Genomic DNA, 23,255 nt, shown 5'->3' with positions numbered 1-23,255 from the left:
ATGGCTATGTCCCTTATTCAAATTCTAGTATTCAAGAGCATTGTTCTATATTGTGATGAGACAGATTGTGTATAAATGCAAATATTCCTGTATTACAGCTGTAAGAATTTATATACGGGTCTGCGATGTGAAAAGATCGACACTGACAATCTCTTTCCATGTACGGTATCTAAAGTAACAGTAGTGGAAACAACTAATACCCTGTTGTAACAACTGGGGCAGTTATTTCCATTTGTTTAAGTCCTCATTTTGCAGTGGCCATGTTACTGTTTGCACTTACCAGCTAAGTTTTAATTGATTCAGCAAGGATTGGTTTCTAATTGTTTGATAGAAATTTTCCTCACTATGGAAAATTGGGGCGTAATGCAAGTGCGTAGTGTCATGCCATATTAGCCTGTGCAGTCTGCAGAGTCTAATCAGGGACTTCACTTTCTGCTTTTATTGTTTTTTGTTTAATGGAAGTCTTTTCTTAGCAAAACTCCAGTGAAGGCAGAAAGTGTTGTCCCAGATTAGCCTGCTTGGACTGCACAGGCTAATCTGGGACAACACAAATGCACAAGCATTAAACCCACTTTCTCAGGGCAAGGGTCCAATGAAATGAAAAATAAAAGGTGTTATATCATTAAAGTCTATCTGAAATATAATAATCTATTAAGAAAGTTAAACAAGTTTTATGACTCATTTACTATTATTATGTCATCATTATGTTACATCATGTACAGGGAATATTGTAATTTTGCTGATAATTGATTGCTGTCAAAAAATTGGTCAGATGCTTGTTATGTCAAATCTTATGAATAAAATGCATATTTTAATAATTCAGCGTAATGAACATGCTATTTTGTAAAAAATAACAAGAATTTCAACTTGATAATTATGATGAAGTTTCCTTGCTGGATCAATAATTTATGTGTGAATACCTAAATTTTAATTTTCATTAATGTCCAATTGCACTTTAAGTTTCAAATAATGTTTTTGGGTGTTTTTGGCTGTTTTGTTTTTACTGGTGGATTTCAAGGTGTATATATTGAAGCTGTTGGATTTTATGATTGTCCAAGGTTGGGGTAATTCGAAAGTGTTGCAGTGATAATTGACAACTATTTTGTGTTCTTTTCTTGCTTTAATTATTGTCATATGAGATGTTTTAACCGATAAACTTGATGTTGTTGCATATATTTATTGTGTCAGTATTAACGTAATAATTAATTGTAATCTGTATAACTTTCAATGCCATGTGTGTGGAATAACAATTAATTGTGGAATCTACTATATCTACTAAATGTCAGATTACAGTTGCAATGTTTATAGCTCACCTGAGCAGAACAAAATGCATATACAATACAATATTGTAGGTATATATTGTAATATTGTATATTTCTCATTAACCAGGTTTTCCGAAGGAAAAAACTGGTTATAAGTTTGGCGATGTCGGCGGGCGGGCTGGTGGACTGGCGGGCGGAACAAGCTTGTCTGGGCCATAACTTTGTCGTTCATTGTCAGATTTTAAAATCATTTGGCACATTTGTTCACCATCATTAGACGGTGTGTCGCGCGAAAGAATTACGTGGATATCTCCAAGGTCAAGGTCACAATTTGTGTTTGAAGGTCAAAAATGGCCATAAATGAGCTTGTCCGGGCCATTTCTTTGTCATTCATTGTCAGATTTTAAAATCATGTGGCACATTTGTTCACCATCATTAGACGGTGTGTCACGCGAAAGAGTTACGTTGATATCTCCAAGGTCAAGGTCACAATTTGAGTTTGAAGGTCAAAAATGGCCATAAATGAGTTTGTCCGGGCCATTACTTTGTGATTCATGGTGAGATTTTAAAATCATTTGGCACATTTGTTCACCATCATTTGACGGTGTGTTGCACGTAAGAATCACATCGATATCTCAAAGGTCAAGGTCAAAATTTGAGTTTGAAGGTCAAAAATGGCCATAAATGAGCTTGTATGGGCCATTACTATGTCATTCATTGTGCCATTTGAGAATCATTTGGCACATTTGTTCACCATTGTTGGACGGTGTGTCGCGCGAAAGAATTACGTCAATATCTCCAAGGTCAAGGTCGCCACACCTAAAAATAGATTGATTTTGAAACAACTATGTAACTATGCACATTTTGATTTTGAGTTGTCTCTCTTTATCAGACTTTTTTTCTAATTGAAATCAAGGTCAATTTTACACAAGGGGGTTAACAATACACATTTTGAATTGTCTCCCTTTATCAGACTTTTTTTCAACTGAAAACCTGGTTTTGTGACAATTTTGTCCCTTGTTTGTCAGGTAGTTTGCAATTTAATAGAAACTTTTTTAAAATTCCTTTTAAATTGTTTTTCTAATGAACACTTATATTGCACAATTTTAGTGTCAAAACTGTGACTTTGTAGATCCAGCATTGATTGCCAGCTTAGGAATTTGAGGCATGAAGCTAAATTGAGTGTAACAAGATTGGCCTGATTGGCACATATAGTGTTACCTTCAGGACAAATAAGAATTTTATGAATGAAAGATTATAGTAGGTGTGTGGTTGGCAAATTCGGTTTAAGTGCACAGGAATGTTCAAATGCATTCTTAAAATTCTGAATGTTCAGCATTCTGAGAAAGAGAGAAAAGGAAAATATAGAAGAACAGAAAGCGAAACATTATTTTACAAATATTTTGTTTTGTTTTAAATCCCAAATAATGGGTGCTGACGCATAGACCAGACTTATACAGCCTGTTAAATATGAATTGTAATATTGTTTAATAAAATATTCCCTTCTTGTAAAATGCTATACTTTTTTCTTCAGTTTTGGTAATTTTATATGAGGATCATTATAACATGGACTTGACCAATAAGGTTGAAATAGATCCAACATTATATGAGCGGGGTCAGAAGAAAAAGGGTGTTATGCTCATGCTGCCATCGAGTCCCAGACCAGACTGTGCAGTCCCAGTATGGTGAAATAATGAAATTGTATAAATATATAAGAATATACTTTTTAAGGAGCTATTTGCAAGTTATGGCAAGTTATGGCCCTCTGTGTATTTGTTTTTTAAATGTATCCAAAATAATTAGACATACCTTATGAACACAACTCATGAATCCTAAGGTATATATCATGCTGTCATTGTTACAAATTGTAACTCGAAGCTGAAAAGTCTTCATGTTTTCGGAGAAAACTCAAGGTATTGTCATAGCCTGCTCGTCGTCAGCCGTACGCCGGCGTCGTGCTAAAACCTTTACATTGGCTCTAAAATCAAAGTGCTTCCACCTACAACTTTAAAACTTCATATGTAGATGCACCTTGATGAGTTCTACACGCCACACCCATTTTAGGTAACTAGGTCAAAGGTCAAGGTCACTGTGACCTCAAAAAAAAATAATCTGACAAGCTTTTGCAGCCGAGCGTGGCACCCGTTATGCGTGCTCTTGTTTGGAATTATGATAATTTTTTAATGGACCTTTAAAACATCTAACTCACGATACATTATCCCTGTTGTTGGAAAAAGGTGTCTAATGCATGTGCATAAGGTATTGTCCCCGATTAGTTGCACAGGCTTTACGCACTTTACGCACATGCATTAAGCCCTGTTTTCTAAGAACCCGTCTTATATCCACAAGATGCTTTAATGAGCCATATTATTTATGTTATTGAACCAGTTCCAGCTAAGTATGAGATTTAATGCAATTTCCAGGGAAAGCTCTGATAAATAATCTTGATTTACAGCAAACCTGAAAGTGAAAAAAAACCAGGATGACTGGGCAAGGCTAGAATGGTTAAACCTGAAAAGGCATGCCTGTTGAATCATGATTGATGTCATTGGTGTTTCAATTTAAAATTTTAATGTTAACAGGTTTATACATGTTTAATTTGGTTGTGTAACATGCTCTAAATCTGTGTATAATTGTCTATATGCCCTAAACTTTCAAATTTTCTGACTAAGTAAAATATATAAAATGTGATTAATTTGTTAAAAATTCATAATTATCATCTTTCTTAAAAGTATATTGTGTAAAAAGCTATATTGATAATGCATGTTACCATGATAGACAAACTACACTTAATTTCTGATGGTAATGGAATGCAAATATATCTTTTGAGGAAGTGTACGAAAATAGGTTCTGACCGAAAAAAATTAATTGTTGCCAAGAAAAGGTTAAAATAAAACAACATCGGAAACTAACATAATGTTTGTGAGAAAATAATCACTGTTGAGCTTTGAATCAGAAGTTTGTCTGTAAGGCGTGAAGCGTGATCACAGGATTGAATGTGTATTGGTCTAGGCTATCTTGTAGCCATAACGATTCTGTCTAGATAATATTCTATGGATTTCATTGATAATTCTGTTAGAAATCAGGCTGCTGTATTCATCAAATACAGGAAGGCATTGCTAATAGCCTGTGAACATTAGCTTTAGAAATGTCAAACTTTCTCAGGAGGTTATTGTATGTCTGCATCAGCAGTAATAATATTTGTAGACTGGTGTTTGTCGATTGTTGTATGTATTTTGTTCCACAATATACGATTTTTATTACATAATTTCACCCATGACCGCCTGGCAGTCATTTTCAATCTGCAACACGTCTATAGAGGCCTTGCAATGTTAAATATTTGTATGGAAAACATTCTCAAACAAAATATGTATGTTTGTTTGAGTGACAATAGGATTGGTATTTCTTATTCGTTAAGATTAGCATCAAACCTTCCACCTGTTCATTGAGCTTTCCTTTTAAGTTATCTTAATTTATTGTCTCCATTTAATTTTTTACAATGAAAAGTAATGTCTCAAATAGCATAATTGAGTAAGATGTACCGTAATAACTCTATGTTTTCGGACACTTAAAAATAAATATTTATTTTCGTGTCCAAAAACTTAGATACGAAAAATATTCACAAAATACAGGTGTCCGAAAACCTAGATTCGAAAATTAAAGTGTCCGAAAATAGCGTCAATTGTATCAACGACTACCGGTAATAGCAAGCGCTTGTAAAATACCATGCCATGTAGTATACATTACATTTATATATGTTTGCACTGCGTTTTAAATAATTTTAAATACTTAATTTATTTGACAGACAGTGTTACTACAAGGTTGTATTTTGACCAACGAGTTCAAAAATGAGCATGTCATGTACCGATACTCGCTAGTATGAACCTGTAATTAACGCAATAAAATAAGCAAACTATGAATTCTTTGTTTGTTCATTACCGATAGTTGTTGTCTAACACCTTCCATTGTTCTTCTTAAAATATTGCAATAGGGTTCACACTTTGAAGCGTTTAGTATTTGTCACAGTTATTTTACTAAGAAGGGGTAGTACAATTGCGGTAGATAATTGAACTGTTAATTGGCACTACCCCTGGTAATTGTCACAACGCTTACCGGTATGCTATCGGGCGAAACCATTGTTTAATACACGATTACAAGGTTATTTACCCAATGAAGCAAATGTAATGGTCCGTTGCCCTCAGGAATGCAGGCACCTGCCATGTTTTATGGTGATAATCTGGTTGTAAAACCCCATGATGGAAGTGTTATTAGATATCGAAAACAGAAATTTAGTAAAATAGCACTAAAATATACTGTCCGAAAACTTAAAGACATTACTTATGGAAGAAAACTCGTGTGTCCGAAAATTAAGAGTCACGAAAAATAATTATTTTTGCTAAAAAAAGGGGTGTCTGAAAACTTAGAGTGTCCGAAAACATAGAGTAATTACGGTAGTCATATTTAAAATCTATTATAACAGAAACAATCAACATTTTGAAACCAGTTTTAATGGTGCAGCTTTTAAATATATCCTCAAAATTCCTCAGAACAATAAAATTGGCAATAAATGACATTCACAATATTTCCTTGTAAATTAACGATTATGGTTCCCAGACTAGAGTCTATCTGTGGCAAACTGAAGGTTTAGTTTATATCTTTCTGTTAACAGGACCTATGGGAAATGATTATGGGCCTAAATGGTTGCAGCACTAGACTGTGAATCAATTATTGGCTGTTACCATCATCTATATTGCAAGCTCTTTAATAATTCTTTCTTGAAAGATACCTAAGTAGATTTGTCTAGAATAAGGGCAAAGCATGATATACTAAAATGGAGTTGTCTGTGGGTTCAACTTGTGTACAACTTGAGGCTTACTGTCTCATGGACATGATTTGTTTATGATGTGGGACTTGCTCTTGGCAAACTGGGTTTAATGCATGTAGGTAAAGTGTCGTCTCAGATTAGCCTGTGCATTCTGCATACGCTAATAAGAAAGACACATGTCAGCTTTAATGGAATTGTTATGCCCCTGGTAGGGTGGCATATAGCAGTTGAACTGTCCGTCCGTCAATCAGTCTGTCAAAACTTTAACATTGGCCATAACTTTTGCAATATTGAAGATAGCAACTTAGTATTTGGCATGAATGTGTATCTCATGAAGCTGCAGATTTTGAGTGTCTAAAGGTCAAGGTCATCCTTCAAGGTCAAAAGTCAAAAAGTACAATCCAAGGGAAGTAATAAGCTTTAAAAGGGAGATAATTTCTAAACCTGCCAAATGATATATAGAAATTTTACTTCAAAGCGGCGCAATAGGGGGCATCGTGTTTCTGACAAACACATCTTTTGTTTATTAAAAGATCTCTTCTCTAATCAAAAGTCCAGTCCAGGTTGAAAGTGCTGATTGCACAGGCTAATTTGGGACGAGATATTATGCACATGTATTAACCCCAGTGTTCCCAGAACAAGACACAAATGTTCTCATCATGTCACATTCATTCACTACATGTGGACATTCATTAACTTTCTCTCTAATGTGGGTCGACCTAAAATGTGCTAGATTTTCTAATGTTAATTTTATTAATATTCAATTGATGTCTACATTTCATGATAAAATGGACCCGTTCTCTGGGGCCTCCTTGGTTAAAGCATGTGGGTAAGGTATCATCCCTGATTAGTCTGAAGTAGCTAATCAGGGTTGACACTTTTTGCTAAGACTGGAATTTCATGTAGAAAATACTTCCTTCAAGCAAAAGATTCCATTAAAGCGGAGAGTGACATATCTGATTTTTTATAAATTTTAATTTGTGTTTTCAGTCTCCAAATTTTCACAATTTTAAAATGATTGTTTCGTTTAAATGGTTTTGTTTCCATGTCTGTCTAAATCTTTACAAGGTTCAATTTCTTGAGGTATTAGTATACTGGTATTTGTTGAAATGTTTTTGGATAAGTTTACATTTGAAGACAAATATCTCAAGTGTTGTTAAGTATACATGTTGGTTAGTTTGCAAAATGGGAACAGAATGTAAAGCGTCCATTTGCAGACAAATTTCAGTGTTTTCTGTGGACATTTCACCATGCAAACCATTTCCTTTTAAAATGAATTTATTTTATGCTTTCTTGTGGTTTACAGAGATATATCAATAAATTAAAACTGATCATTCACTGTTTCCATAATTATGGATAATTTTTACTGTTATACTGTTTTCATGACATTACGACATCAAAATTTCAGCAAAAATAACCAAAATAATCGTTTGTAAGCATAAAATAAAAGAAAATTTGTTGGATTTGATGGAATATCGATTTTATTTCAATCATTATCATAGAAGAAATATTTTCTATGATCGCAATTATCAATTAAAATCAATATTCCACCAAATCTATCAAAAATCCTCTATGTCTTATAATTCCTTTGTATGCATATTTAATATTAATACTGCTGATATATCGGACACAATCCTATTGTGCAAAGTATTTGAGAATTCAAAATATATTCTATAGATGAATGAACAATAAAATGCTCATTTTGTATATGATGGTTTGGGCATTCTGAACCTCCTTGTTATTATTATGATTGACATCAACTATTCATAGTGGTCTTCTCGGAATTGCAACATCCTAAATCCTTCAGCACTGTGAGGTAGCACATTACTTATGCACATTCACATAATTACATATTGATAACACATTAAAATGATGTGCTTTGTGCTTTAATTGTACTTTAATTATTCACGGGTCTCTGCACTCATGTGATTAAATCCTGCACAAATTATTTATACCAATATATATTAAAATTTTGTCAAGCAATTAAAAAAGAAGTGCCTACAATGGCAGAGGGGGTAATCACATGATAGTCAAGATGGTCAGGTACATGCCTGGACAGGTATTTTTCATCACTTTATACCCTTTATTACCTTTTTTTAAATGCCACTCACTTTCCAGCCATATCAGCAAGAAAGTTATGAGTGTTTATTTCGTATTGATATTTGCTTTATACCCCTACTTTTCTTGCTGTAAAATTGCTTAACATATCACACAATTAAGCTCCCGCTAAGAAAATTTGTAGTGAGTAAAGTTGAGTTATAAAGTAATTTAATAGGAAAGCAAAAAATACCTGTCTCTGTATAGAAATCGCCATCACAACTATCATGTGATTACACCCTCTGAATGGGGTATAAACCTCAAACATATGAAATAAACAATTTTTGCTATCAGACAATTGTTTGACCAAACAGTCAATGAAGTTTATATAAAGGTTCTAACCAGACTCAATAAGGGGAGATCACTTTGGGGAGTTTGACTAACCCCCCAATATTTGTCAGTCCTGGTTTGTGTGAATTACATAGATTAATTTTTAGCTTGGCTGTTTTCAGAGAAAACCCGAGGTATTGTCATAGCCAGCTCGTAGTGTCGTGTCCGTCGTCATGTCTGTCCGACGTCCGCGTCGTGCTAAAACCTTAACATTTTGTCAAGGTTTTGAACATTGGCTCTAAAATCAAAGTGCTTCAACCTACAACTATGAAACTTCATATGTAGCTGCACCTTGATGAGTTCTACATGCCAAAACCATTTTTGGGTCACTAGGTCAAAGGTCAAGGTCACTGTGACCTCTAAAAAAAATTAAAAAATCTGACAAGATTTCATTTATTAAAAACTGCACCCGCAGCCGAGCTTGGCACCCGTTATGCGGTGCTCTTGTTATTATGATGTGTTGACTAAGTTTGCTATTTATGTGTGTATATTAATGTATGTGCTATTTATTGTTAAATATTTCTTGAATATAATGTATGCATTTCATTATTTCTGTTTTAGTTTACAGAATCTGTTATCTTTTCATGAAAAATTAATTTATGCAGTTTTCATTAGTTTATATGATAACTTTGTTGAAACATATATAATCATGCTAATGCAGAAAAATAATGTCCATCAATGTTTGTAATAATTTCTATTATTTTTGTATTAAGCCAATTTCATACTTTTAACACATATATACATGTAATCATGTATACTTGTCAATATAACATATTAAAAACACACACACATATTCTCTCCACGCTGTGATCACCAGAATTAATGTTTGTGTTTGTTGTTGCAGCCCAAGATGACCCTGTTTCACGGGCTGGGATTGCTGCCAGTATTGCTGTACTCATCATCATAGTGGTCGTGTTCATTGTCGTAGCCATACTATACTACAGGTACATGTTCATTGTCATAGCCATACTGTACTACAGGTACGTGTTCATTGTCAGAGTCATACCGTACTACAGGTATGTGTTCATTGTCATAGCCATACTGTACTACAGGTACGTGTTCATTGTCATAGCCATACTGTACTACAGGTACGTGTTCATTGTCATAGCCATACTGTACTACAAGTACGTGTTCATTGTCGTAGCCATACTGTACTACAGGTACGTGTTCATAGTCGTAGCCATACTGTACTACACGTACGTGTTAATTGTTGTAGCCATTCTATACTACAATACTACAGGTACATTATAAATTGGTGCAAAGCTCAATTTGTTGTCATTTAAAAACTGTACTACAGGTAGTACACATTGGTGTACATGTAATATCACACTTCATTGTTACAGCTATTAAAAAACTACAGTGTGCATTCTTTTTCTTTCCCACAGTTTGCACTGTTGGAATAAATTATTGGTACATCATTCACATGTTATTTAATCAAGGTATCATATTTTATTGAATTTAAATTGAGTGATTTATTCATAAGAATATTCCTGCATATGATAAATGTTTTGCTGTAAGAACTTAATTAATACTAAAATGATTAGGCCCAAATAAATCACCTTGCCTAAAAAATAAGTTCAATATGTACATAATTGAATAATTTATCATATAGAATATTTTAGTGGCTATATTGTGTGCTTCCACAATGTTCACATTTTTACACATAAATAAAACAAAACATTTCAACTGCAGCATTAAAGTATATGAGGCAGAATAATGGAAGTAAAGGTGACAATCCTGTTGATTCGTTCCCATGTTGTTAGTTGGCTTCATTTCAATTTAATTATTGTTCACTTATTGTCAACTAGGGAAGGTCTAAAATGGAGCTGGTCTAGTAAAAGCATTTACTGATCCTGCATAATATACTGTTTTAAATTTCCGTAGGCTGGTCATTAAATATTCAAGCATATATTCTTCATTAGCATGAATGTGCTGACTTGTATTTTGTGAGTTTTATGGCCAATTTGAGAATACTCCTCCATGAAATGTTCAATTATGTTGCATCTAGCTATGGTTTGTCATTGGTTATTGCCTAATGAAAATAATGGCACTTGTAGCTTTGTTAAAGCTCCTGACCTTTATCTGTCATTTCCTGTCATTTCTGTAGAAATATACCATTTGTAGATTTAAAAAGTGACAATTTAACCAAAGCTTGTTTGTCAGTGATAAAATATTCACACATACTCAGGCAATCTGTAAATAATGACACTCATGCTGCAAATCAATGTTTATGAAATCATGAAATATACTATGTCTTGTTCAAAGTCTTTCAATAAGTCTTGTCATATTATAAACCAAATGTTTACCTCAATAAAAAAAAAAACAGGTATCAACTTTGGATAAATTTTTATGCTCCCCCAAAATTTTTGGGGGGAGCATATAGTCGCCGCTTCGTCTGTCCGTCCGTGTGTCCGTCCGTCCGTGCACAATTTTTGTTTGGGCTATTTCTCAGCAATTAATGACCGGAATTCAATTTAACTTTATGGGAAGCTTCACTACCAAGAGGAGATGTGCATATTATCAGCCAGTTCTGGTCGGATGATTTTTCACAGAGTTATGGCCCTTTGAAATTTTCCATTAACTCTACATATAGTGCAATTCTTGTCCGGGCTATTTCTCAGCAACTAATGACCGGAATTCAATGAAACTTTATGGGAAGCTTCACTACCAAAAGGAGATGTGCATATTATCAGCCAGTTCTGGTCGGATGATTTTTCACAGAGTTATGGCACTTTGAAATTTTCCAATAACTATACATAAAGTGCAATTCTTGTCCGGGCTATTTCTCAGCAACTTATGACCGGAATTCAATGAAACTTTATGGGAAGCTTCACTACCAAAAGGAGATGTGCATATTATCAGCCAGTTCTGGTTGGATGAATTTTAGCTTATCTATTTTTTGAAAAAAAAATTATGAGCTATTGTCATCACCTTGGCGTCGGCATCGGCGTCTGCGTCGGCGTCCGTTTAAGTTTTGCGTTAAGGTCCACTTTTCTCAGAAAGTATCAATGCCATTGCATTCAAACTTGGTACACTTACTTACTATCATGAGGGGACTGGGCAGGCAAAGTTAGATAACTCTGGCCTGCATTTTGACAGAATTATGTGCTCTTTTTATACTTAGAAAATTGAAAATTTTGGTTAAGTTTTGTGTTTAGGTCCATTTTATTCCTTAAGTATCAAAGCTATTGCTTTCATACTTGCAACACTTACTAACTATCATAAGGGGACTGTGCAGGCAAAGTTATGTAACTCTGACTGGCATTTTGACAGAATTATGTGCCCTTTTTATACTTAGAAAATTGAAAATTTGGTTAAGTTTTGTGTTTAGGTAGACTATTCCTAAAGTATCAAAGCTATTGCTTTCATACTTGCAACACTTACTATCTATCATTAGGGGACTGTGCAGGCAAAGTTATGTAACTCTGACTGGCATTTACGGAATTATGGGCCCTTTATACTTAGAACATTGAAAATTTGGTTAAGTTTTGTGTTTTGGTCCACTTTACCCCTAAAGTATCATAGATATTGCTTTCATACTTGGAACACTCACAAACTATCATGAGGGGACAGTAAAGGACAAGTTGCATAACTCTGGTTGTCATTTTTACAGAATTATGGCCCTTTTTGACTAAGTAACTTTGAATATATGGTTAAATTTTGTGTTTAGATCCACTTTACTTCTAAAGTATCAAGGCTATTGCTTTCAAACTTAAAATACTTTCATGCTATCATGAGGGTACTGTACCTGGCAAGTTGAACTTTACCTTGACCTTTGAATGACCTTGACTGTCAAGGTCAAATTATTAAATTTTGCTAAAATTGCCATAACTTCTTTATTTATGATTAGATTTGATTGATACTTTGACAAAACAACTCTTACCTGACATACCACAATAGACTCCACCCAAACCATCCCCCATGCCCCCCCCCCCCCCCCGAATCCCCCCCCCCCCCAAAAAAAAGTGTTTTTTTTAAGGATCATCTAATAAATGACCACCGCTAATTTTTAGCATTTTTTTATTTTTTTTTTCATTTTTGGAAGATAATGTAATAAATGACCACACCCCCACACTTAATCCTTCTCAAAAAAGTGTGTGAAATGTACGTTTTAAGTACGTTTTGCGTGTGTTAAACGTGGCGGTATTGGCACTGCGTTTTATGTGCGCTTTTTCTTACCGAGTGAGTTTTTAACAAAAACAAACAAACAAGAAACTGTGCGCTTTTTGTGGGTAAAAGTGTGCTTTTATGTGGGTTAAACGTGCGCTTTTTATAAGTGCCTTTTTGATTGCCATTTATGTGTGTAAAATGTGCGCTTTTAAGATGGTTAAAACAGCGCTTTTCGCGAGTTAAATGTGCGCTTTTTTATTTAAAAAGCGCACTTTTAACTCCCTTTAAGCGCAGTTATAACCCACATAAAAATAAACATGTGTGTCAAATGTGCGCTTTTATGTGCGTTAAACGTGCGCTTTTAATAAGTGCGTTTTTGACTGCCATTTATGTGTGTAAAATGTGCGCTTTTAAGTGGGTTAAAACTGCGCTTTTCAGCGAGTTAAATGTGCGCTTTTTTATTTTAAAAAGCGCACATTTAACTCACTTTAAGCGCAGTTATTACCCACATAAAAGCGCACATGTGTGTTAAATGTGCGCTTTTTGGGGGGGTTGAAAATGTGCTTTAAGCGAGCTAAATGTGCGCTTTTATAGGTACTGAGTTATAAAAAGCGCACATTTAACTCGGTTTAAAGCGCAGTTTTAACCCACATAAAACACACAATTTACGCACATGAATGGCAGTCAAAAACGCACTCACAAAAAGCACACATGTGCGTTAAAGGTGCATCTTTTGCCTTAACAGTTGATTCAATTATATGCTGTAATAAGTTTTTTTAAATTCAGATACGCAATAAAAACCAATAATTATACACAAATATTTGTGTATTTTAAATAATTACAAGATAATTCAATTTTATACTTTAATGTACACCTACATTTGTTAAAATACATGAGTAATTAAATATCAATGACAATTTGATGAAATAAATGTTAACATAATTAGATTATAAATAAACAAAACATAATAGCATACTAATAAATAACATGTATAGTATATACACAGGAACATCTATATGCATAAAAAAGATGAGAATCAATCAAGGCCTGTCATTTCTTTGAGGCGGCAGAGTGCGGCTCTCATCTTTCTCTCCATGTCTGCCACCAGCCGGTCAAACTTCTTTGCAACTATTATACTGTCATGGCCTTTGCGCGGTGCGTGTCGTGCATGATCTCATTCGATCAGGTCCTGAAAGATATTTTATAATGCAAGTGTTGAATATTGCTGTTATGGTAATCTCGTTGCTATAAAAATTATAAATTTAAATCAAAACTAGTTTGTTTGCTTGTTGTTTTTGGTTGTTTATTTTTGCAATTTTAATCCCCTGATCACATGTGACTTAACGCTTTTCATAAATAAATACGTTTGGTAGAAAATACTGTTTGAAAATGTACCAAGATACGTGGTCTCATTTGGCTGTGTGGACTGGTCGGAAGTGTGACACCTTTAAAATGCAATAACCAGTACCCTGTATAGTTTTACCTCTAAACAAATCCAGCTTTTCTTGGTCAAGGAGAGGGCGCTGTTTTCCCACTCCTGTTCTCCTCATGTTGGCCAGCTTGGGCAGGGTAAAACCTGGTATTCAAGTCAATACATCAGGAAGTCTCCCTTTTGCTCCCTTTTTTGGATGGCGATGCGATGATGCACATTCTTTCCAAAGGATCTTCTGATCAATGTAAATTTCACGGTCACCATGGGGTTTAACCTTTAAATTTAAAATATAAAAGTTGTCATTTAATATGGGGGGAAAAATCTGTTCATTAATGACCAAAAATAGGTATAAATAACATTTAAGATGACAATAATCATAAAATACAGCCATAATAATTCAAATGGTGTTGTTTTTCCTTAAAATTGCATTACATTTACTCATCCATTTACATTTCCCAGTGACAATACATAAATATGATAATGATCATAATTAATTCAATAAACTAAATAAAAAAGGGATGCAGAATTGAAAATACAAACCTGTTTCAACAGACTGTTCTTCAGTATTCCAAAAATACAGGCAGTTGTTGAACTAGACCATATCACTTTATATGTCTTTAACCACCCACTTTGAATCTCCTTTGCAACAAACATATTGTTGATTTACACATTGTAGTAAATACACATTGTTTTCATCATACAATACTTCATGCTGAAAGTATTTCAAGACATTTAACACTAGAATCATATGTCTTAATGTTGCTCAAAGAAAGTCAGTGGCTGAAACAAGCTTGTTTTCAATTACCTTCTGCCCTTCAACCAATCAAAAGTCGCTTGTTTTGAAAGGGTGCTGGTCAACTCGTACCTAAGTCAACTTGCATGGTAGTCAACTCGCACGTTTTTTGGTCAACTCGCACGGCATTTCTGGTCAACTCGCACGCCTCGAAAAAATAAATAGAAATAGATGAAGGATGTAATATGATCAGTAGTTTATAAGAAGTTTATAAGTAAAAATAAAAATAATTATGTCCTTTTTTAAATATCTGAATAAACGGTTGTCACATTTAATGGCTCTTTTACACTTGTGGTCGGTGTTTTTCACGGGTTATATGAATGTTTGTAATAAGTGTGAAAGGTCTTATAAACAACTAACAATTATTAAAATGGCAAAGCATTAATCAATTAAACTAAATTGGTATGATAATTAATCAGTGATACTTTAATGTTTGTCACAAAACGGAGAATGTTGTAAAGGGTGTTGTATACCGCGCACGATTCAATTAAAGTTAATTGAGCTTGTAATTAAAATGTTTTACTTTTATAATCAGGTGTAAGTTAAATTAAAGAAAATTAAAACGAAAATTAGGTGATGTTTGTTGCATGCGGTTATTTCCTAATAGATCAAAGTTTCTTAGTTATGTATATAAATCGACTAAATTAAGAATAGGTTATCATTATCAACATATATGTGCTATGGAATACATACGTATAGTGAATTCATGCGGGGTTTTGTGTGATGGATTATCCGTGTATATTGTGTTCAAGGAATGTGGGTCCAAGGCAGCAAGCAATTGAATGCGATAGTTGCCAAAAATGGCAACACCGAACATGCGAAACCAGTAAGTACCATTCATATCATTGTATACTATAATATTTCAAACAAGTGGAAAGTGATACTCATTTTCTATAGCGTGTCCGTTGCAAAACTTACATTTTCTATTTTCGCGTATTATGTTATTATAATGACCTCTTTGGATTTCTAATTAATGTGAAGATAATCGAAATCGTGTTAATGGTGTGTTGTATTTCTTATTTCTGATTTGTCATAAAGGATTACCGGAATAAACCCCCTTCGGAAGAAACCCCCTTCCCTAAAAACGGCATAGCGGAAGAAACCCCCTTTCACATTTTGCATACGCGGAAGAAACCCCCTCGCTAGTTTTGCATAGGCGGAAGAAACCCCCTTCGAGTTTTCAGACAGGCGGAATAAACCCCTTCGTGTTTTCAGAGAGGCGGAATAAACCCCCTTCCTAAGTGTTAAGTCTTTCCCGCAGAGGTAGTAAAATCCCGACTCGAACGATTCCCCAATACATCCGTTTCAACCCGACTCTATTACTGCATGCTTGCTACTTTTCAAGTTTATATTAATTTCCCGATAATCCCGTTTATAACATTTTAAAAGCACTTTCTGGTAAATATTAACGATAAAAGCTCTCAATAATTTCTTTAACACTAAACCTTGCCATTTTTTCTCTTGTATCAAATAAATTTCGGCATAAGTGACTATTTATAGACTTGATGAAATATTCCCTCCGAACATGCATCAATCCCCTGACTAGTTGTTTGCTTGTTACAACGCTCAATACACCCACGCTTTCTATGCTGCATAATTTTCGCGCCCTTTTTATTGAGAAAAAGAGTTAACACAAAATAGAATTTACACTGCAAAAATATTTCAACGTTGCGGTAACATGTACATTCGGAAGTGTGTTTCGTATTAAAAACGCGTTAACACCAACTTACGGGAGTGTGTTTCGTATTTACAGTAAAGAAATGTACCGGCCGTTTGTTCACAAGTTGTTAATGAAGTTGTTAATGATACACACTAAAATATTCAATCTGTGAAACTCAAACATCGTCATCGTGATAATTGAATGAAAGTGCGAAAATCTGATTAAAGGAGTGTACCGGCCGTTTGTTCACAAGCTGTGAAGAATTAATCAAGATGGTAATAAAACGAATAATGTATGAATGGGGAAAAGAATTATTATTTAAGGATAAAATAGACAAAATAGAATGAAATATATTAACATTTATGTACAAAGATCAAGCAAGCACATACTAGAAAACATTAAACAAATTGTTGTTGCAAAAAAGGACACGCATTTAATGATAAAACAGGCATATATTTACATTTATTTTCAAAGATCTCAAACAAGCATATATTAAAAAGCAATAAACAATTTGTTGTTGAAAAAAGACACGCATTTATTAACGATAAACAGGCATATATTTACATTTATTTACAAAGTTCAAATCATTCCCTAAAATCACACAATTATAGCCGAATGCTAATGTAATTAAACAAAACTGTACATAACTTCACACGAGTCGCAAAGGCGCCGATCATGACACAACTTCTCATCATTATCTACAATAGCCGGTACATTAAAGGACCTTTTATATAATAAAATGAAGGTGCGAAAATCTATTTCCAAACTGTTATGTGCTGAGTAAAGAGGTGTACCGGCCGTTTGTTCACAAGTTGTTAAAAATGAGATGCTCGTGTGAATTTGTTTTGCACTCGTTTCAGTGAGATTATACCATTTTATATGCGTTAATGCGTTAACTTGTACTAGATTGATAAACATAACAAAAACACAAAATTAGCGCCCAGAGCCGATAGTGACGAAGATATTTCGTACATATTTTCCTTCAATAACCGAAGCATTCGATCGTCTTTAAAAAAAAAATTGAATCATGCAATCATGCTTCCCGGGAACTTTCTGAAAATGAAAGTGAATTTCTGTAAACAATTACCGTGCGTTTGAATGTTACTAAATCGTCTGGAAGGGGGTTTGTTCCGCTCTGGAAGGGGGTTTCTTCCGCCTATGCAAAACTAGCGAGGGGGTTTCTTCCGCCTATGCAAAACTAGCGAGGGGGTTTCTTCCGCGTATGCAAACTATGAAAGGGGGTTTCTTCCGCCCTGACGTTTTTAGCGAAGGGGGTTTCTTCCGGAGGGGGTTTCTTCCGTACACCGTCATAAAGTCAAGTAGTTATCTCAATATACCAGCTTTGCTTGAAGTTATTTAATAAACGTTGTTTATTTGTATTGTAAATGAATGTTTGTTTTTGTGATACTGCTATCACTCGATCCAAGTATTTTGAACCAATATCGAAAAATATGTAATTTGCAATTATTAATTCAAATACGTTTAATGGTTCGCGTGTTGATTTATAATAGTGGAAAGTCTATGTAGAGCTCTATTTCCGCGTTCATGTTTTTTTGTTTTTTTAATTATTTGTATTCTAATTTCTATTTAATTGTTATAAATTTTGTATAAGCTTATATTTTTTACTTTTAATGAGCTATGAAAGATATTGAAAACAGCTGTCACCTAATCAGTTACAATACCCTATTTCTCACCACTAAAATTACAATAAACAGATAATCTGTCAGTCATTCAGAGCTGATGAGGGTACTGATTATCGAGGAGTAGATATATAAGGCTATTACTGATAGGGGTTGTATAGAGGTAAGGCTGTAGTATGGAATACTTAAATAAATATATATTTTTATTTTTTCATGCTATACAATTTAACATTTAATTAATTAATGTAGAACCGTAACTCATTTCCAATTTTTAAAAAATGTTGGTAAATTTTATTAAAGTATTAAATAAATAAACATTTGATTCTTGTAAAATTGTATGTTGAGAATTATTGTAAAATTAATTATTGTTTCGTACAACCATGTTTAAATACATGTAGTTATGATAATCATATATGTGCGGTTTATATGATACTAGCTAAGCTATACGTATTTGTACTGACGTTGACATTATTGTTATACGTTTTTTTCCTATAATTGTGTGTGCAATAAGTTTTCCATACGTAACGGGATCTTCATTAATTGTTTTATGACAAATTATTAACTTCTTAATAATTAATAGTTATTAATAAATATGTGCATGCATTATTTATTTGTTTATTGATTCCATTTTCTATTTACTATTTGTTCATGTATTAAATATTTCTACAACTTCATAAATTACAAGCATGATTTGAACTTCCAAATGGAAAATGTGTTTACAAAATGAGTATTGCTTTGAGAAACCGGGCCTTAACGTAAGTGCGTAAACTTCTATCTTTTAAAAAATATATAGATGTATGTCTCATTGTGTACATTTGTAAAGCTTTGTTAATGAGTGCGAATATTGAAATAAATATTAAAAGAAAAGTATGTAGATGTATGTCTACTTGTGTACATATTGTAAAGCTATGATACTGTGTGTAAATATATTGAAATAAATATTAAAATAAAAGTATATAGATGTATGTCTACTTGTGTACATATATAAAGCTTTGATAATATGTGTTAATAATGTAATAAAAATTAAAATAATAGTTAAAAAATATATTTTTAAAAGTACTTAAAATGTCTGTTTTAATGTGCCGATAACGTTACCATGGTGTAAACAATATTTTGTGAAAATTTTTTTTTTGGTTATTTTGTGAATATTTTTCAAGAAAATGTATTGAACTAAACTCTGAAAGTATTACTCATTTGTTTTTATGCATACATAACTCATTTAGAACCAATTAATACATCAATATTTTGACTACCCTGCGAGTTGACTTTGGTACGAGTTGACTTCCGTGCAAGTTGACCAAAAAACGTGCGAGTTGACTACCGTGCGAGTTGACTTAGGTACGAGTTGACTGTAAACCGTTTTGAAATAGATGGTGCCTCAACCAATCAAAAGTCTATCAACACCCCTTTGTTAGGCTTAGATGGATCACTGATAGGGATTAATGTTTATGAAGCTAATCTCTTATCTGATCTACTGTCTCAGCCAATTACTCAATCTGGAATATCCACTGATAGGCACACTTCAACACCAAAATAGTTATTGAATAATACACAGCATCATTAGCATACTATATTTAATTGTGAATATTTTAATATAACATGCTGAATGGTGTTAGCAAATAAAAGTAATATTATCAATATTATTTTAATTGCCTTTTAAAATGTATGTTAATAGTCAATGTGGTAGACATTAATTGTATTGGGGTATAAATATCAGTATAAGAAAGTTCAAATACTTATTTTTTATGTTGAGGAAATATAATTGATACTTTCAAGCCCACATAATATTTTTGACACTTTCAAAATTTTTTATTAGTTACCCACAGTCTGATTTAGGTGGACATTTTTAGAAATGTTTGAGATTAAAACAAAAGCAATGTTATATGAATAGAAATTGTATTATAAAGTATATTAACATTTAACAGGTTCATATGCACAACCAGTAACCCTTTGAATTCAAACTGCACCTTATATTATAACAGGTTACTGAGGTATATGTCTATGTTTATTCATTTGATGCAAATAAATTGTTAGAGCCTGCAACAATTTTGTTTCTTGTTCAATTTCTGTACAACATTTGCTAAACGGTTGTTAAAGACGCACTTTTTAAGAAGTGTGTTAAACATGTGTCTTTTTAGATACATCAGTTAAAAACAGATCATATGATAAAAACGCACTTATGAAATAAAAGACTAACTAATGCTTAAAAAAGACGCACATCAAAAAAGAAAAACGCACTTCTGTGAGAAAAAACCCACATCTGTAAATCTTAAAACACACTTCTTTGATTAAAGACGCACTTCCTAGATAAAAGACGCACTTCTTAGATAAAAAACACACATTTTGCTCACATCTACACTCAAAAGCGCACTTACAGATGAAGAAAACACACAACAAACAAACTGTTTCACTAAAATAACACATTTGAAAAGAAAAAACCCACAAATTGCACACTTAGATGCACTTTTGAACACTGAAAACGCAGATATTAACAAAAAACACAGAATTAACACACTTTAAGTGCGCTAAATGTGTGTTTTGGTAAAAAGTGCGTTTTAAATTGACAAGGGTATACACCCTCTTCACTCCACCCCTCCCTCATTTGTGATTGAAATTGAGATAGGTCCCTTGACCTTTAAAAATACAAATAGATGAGCGGTCTGCACCCGCAAGGCGATGCTCTTGTTCACAGAGTTATGGCCCTTTGAAATTTTCCATTAACCGTACATATAGTGCAATTCTTGTCCGGGCTATTTCTCAGCAACTTATGACTGGAATTCAATGAAACTTTAAGGGAAGCTTCACTACCAAGAGGAGATGTGCATATTATCAGCCGGTTGTCGTCAGATGATTTTTCACAGAGTTATGGCCCTTTGAAATTTTCCATTGTACATATATTGCAATTCTTGTCCGAGCTATTTCTCAGCAACTTATTACGGGAATTCAATGAAACTTTATGGGAAGCTTCACTACCAACAGGAGATGTGCATATTATCAGCCGGTTATGGTCTGATGATTTTTCACAGAGTTATGGCCCTTTGAAATTTTCTATGAACTGTACATATAGTGCAATTCTTGTCCCGGCTATTTCTCCCCAACTACTGACTGGAATTCCATGAAGCTTTATGGGAAGCTTAACTACCTTGAGGAGATGCGCATGTTATTTGTGGGTTCTGGTTAGATAATTTATTTAGAGAGTTATGGCCTTTTGAAATTTTTAAGTTGCTAAACCATCCATCCAATTATTTTGTCCAAAGTTATGCCCCTCAAGACGTTTCCGTTTATCTGAATATATAGTGCAATATTGTGACAAAAAAACCTTTGGGGAGCATCACCTGTCTCCGACGGTTTCTTGTTATTATTGTTTTTATTAACAAAATAACTTAAATGTATACTGTGCAGAGATACTAAGGGTTAAATGCATGTGCATAATTAAAATGTTGTTTCAGATAAGCCTGTGCAGTTTGCACAGGCTTATCCTGGACAACATGTTCCGCTTACACTGGCTTTTTGTTAAAAAGATAAAAATCTTTTAAACTAAAAACTAAAGCAGAAAGTATCGTCCCTGACTGCACAGGCTAATATGGGATGACACTGTACTGACATGCATTAAGCCCCATTTTACCAGAGCGAGGCTCACATGTTTACAATGCAGAGACACTAGGGGTTGTTTACAATGCAGAGACACTAGGGGTTTTATGTTCCTGCAAGTTCATTGTTCTCTGCTTCAGGCGTAAGCAAAGAGTCGAGAGGAGCTTCAAGAATGCCAATGGTACACTGCTGAACAATGGAAATGGGGATCATCTACCAGAGAGCCATATTGTAAGTTGTCACAGAAAAAACCCTATAGCAATGTTACAAAGTGAACTGTCTGGGGACTAATAGGGAAACAAAGGGGGCTAATAAGAAAATACATGCTATTCAGCTCAGCTTTTTTTTTTGGCTTTTCTGCTTGAATAACCTTTGCTCTTAGATGTATGCTGTCTTACTTCACCAAGTTATCTTCTTTAACTCAGAATTACTGAGTTTTCATGTGGGCAAAGTACTATTGCAACACATTTACTGAAAAATTATTGTTGGTTGAAAAATACCTATGCATCTAGACCTATTTTACTCATCTGGGTTTATTTGCATATTCCCTTTTTGGAAGCACAATTATACATCATTTCAATTGAAGTGGGAGTTTTTTTCTTATTAAAAAGAGTGTATTTGTGTTAATTTGATGACATCATTTAGAACATCAAAAGACAAAGTCAGATACTTAGTTCCTAATTTGGAGAATGTGTGCACATGTCCATTATGAAACACTGAGGTAATATTTTTTATTTGAAGTTTCATTCTGAGTTTTCTTCATCTAGGAAGAACAGCAGCCATGTGAGAGTGAGTATGAGGCAATGCCACACTGTGTGTTAGCATAACAACTTCTGTCATTTACAAAGCTGCTAGTTTTAGTGGAAATGTTTGGCCACTCTTTTAACTCTGCTTTTTTGTGAATCTATGCATTCCCCACAGTTAATTAAACAAAGGATCTTAACTTTTTAGCTCACCTAAGCACAATGTGCTCAACATGCCCATTGTAAACTGTTGTGATCGCCTTTTGTCAGTTGTTCATTAACACTCCAGGGGTCATATTTATTGTCCAATTATTATGAAACTTGCTCAGAACAATTTTCCTAATGATATCTCATCAACTTTGAAAATGGTTCTGACCTGTTGAAAAACTAGTCTGGAGGTGAAGGGGCAGTTTTCCGTAGATGGCCAAAGTAAAACATTGTTAACATTTTAGTAATCACTTATTTGCCCTGTTTATCTGAGACTTGCTCTGAACATTTTTGTAGGATGTCCAGGCTGAGTTAGATATTGGTTCTGGTTCCTTCAGAATAAAGGCCATCAGGGAGCAATGCACTTTTTTTACTTACTGGTATATGAAAGCTTGGTATTGCTCAAGATGTCACCTTTTTTGTCTTATCTCCAAAAAACATCCTAAGAACATTTTGTTCCAAATATTTTTTAGTGGAGTTTGAAAATGGTTTGTGTCCGTTCAAAAACATGGGGAGCGCAGTTTTCCTAAAATTGCCATGGTGAAGATCTGTGAATGCTCTCTTA

The 23,255-nt window shown here is 33.9% G+C and overlaps 1 protein-coding gene across 11 annotated transcripts in view; it reads left to right on the top strand.

The window, feature by feature from the left end:
* Positions 1-23,255, top strand: part of LOC127866429 (pro-neuregulin-1, membrane-bound isoform-like) — a 118,591-nt gene that overhangs the window by 85,490 nt on the left and 9,846 nt on the right. For 6 of the 11 annotated variants that reach the window (XM_052406946.1, XM_052406945.1, XM_052406949.1 and 3 more), the window contains 3 exons: positions 99-160; positions 9,359-9,458; positions 21,881-21,971. In XM_052406946.1, the coding sequence (XP_052262906.1) occupies positions 99-160; positions 9,359-9,458; positions 21,881-21,971 (253 nt within the window). Of the gene's footprint in view, positions 1-98; positions 161-9,358; positions 9,459-15,601; positions 15,676-21,880; positions 21,972-22,507; positions 22,530-23,255 lie in introns of all 11 variants that reach the window. The other 5 variants (XR_008042999.1, XR_008043000.1, XM_052406944.1 and 2 more) reach the window with 5 other exon arrangements.

Source organism: Dreissena polymorpha, chromosome 2 (assembly GCF_020536995.1).
Source record: "Dreissena polymorpha isolate Duluth1 chromosome 2, UMN_Dpol_1.0, whole genome shotgun sequence".
NCBI lineage: Eukaryota > Metazoa > Mollusca > Bivalvia > Myida > Dreissenidae > Dreissena > Dreissena polymorpha.
Note: the sequence above shows the minus strand (reverse complement) of the source record. Positions and strands in the feature narration are given on the sequence as shown.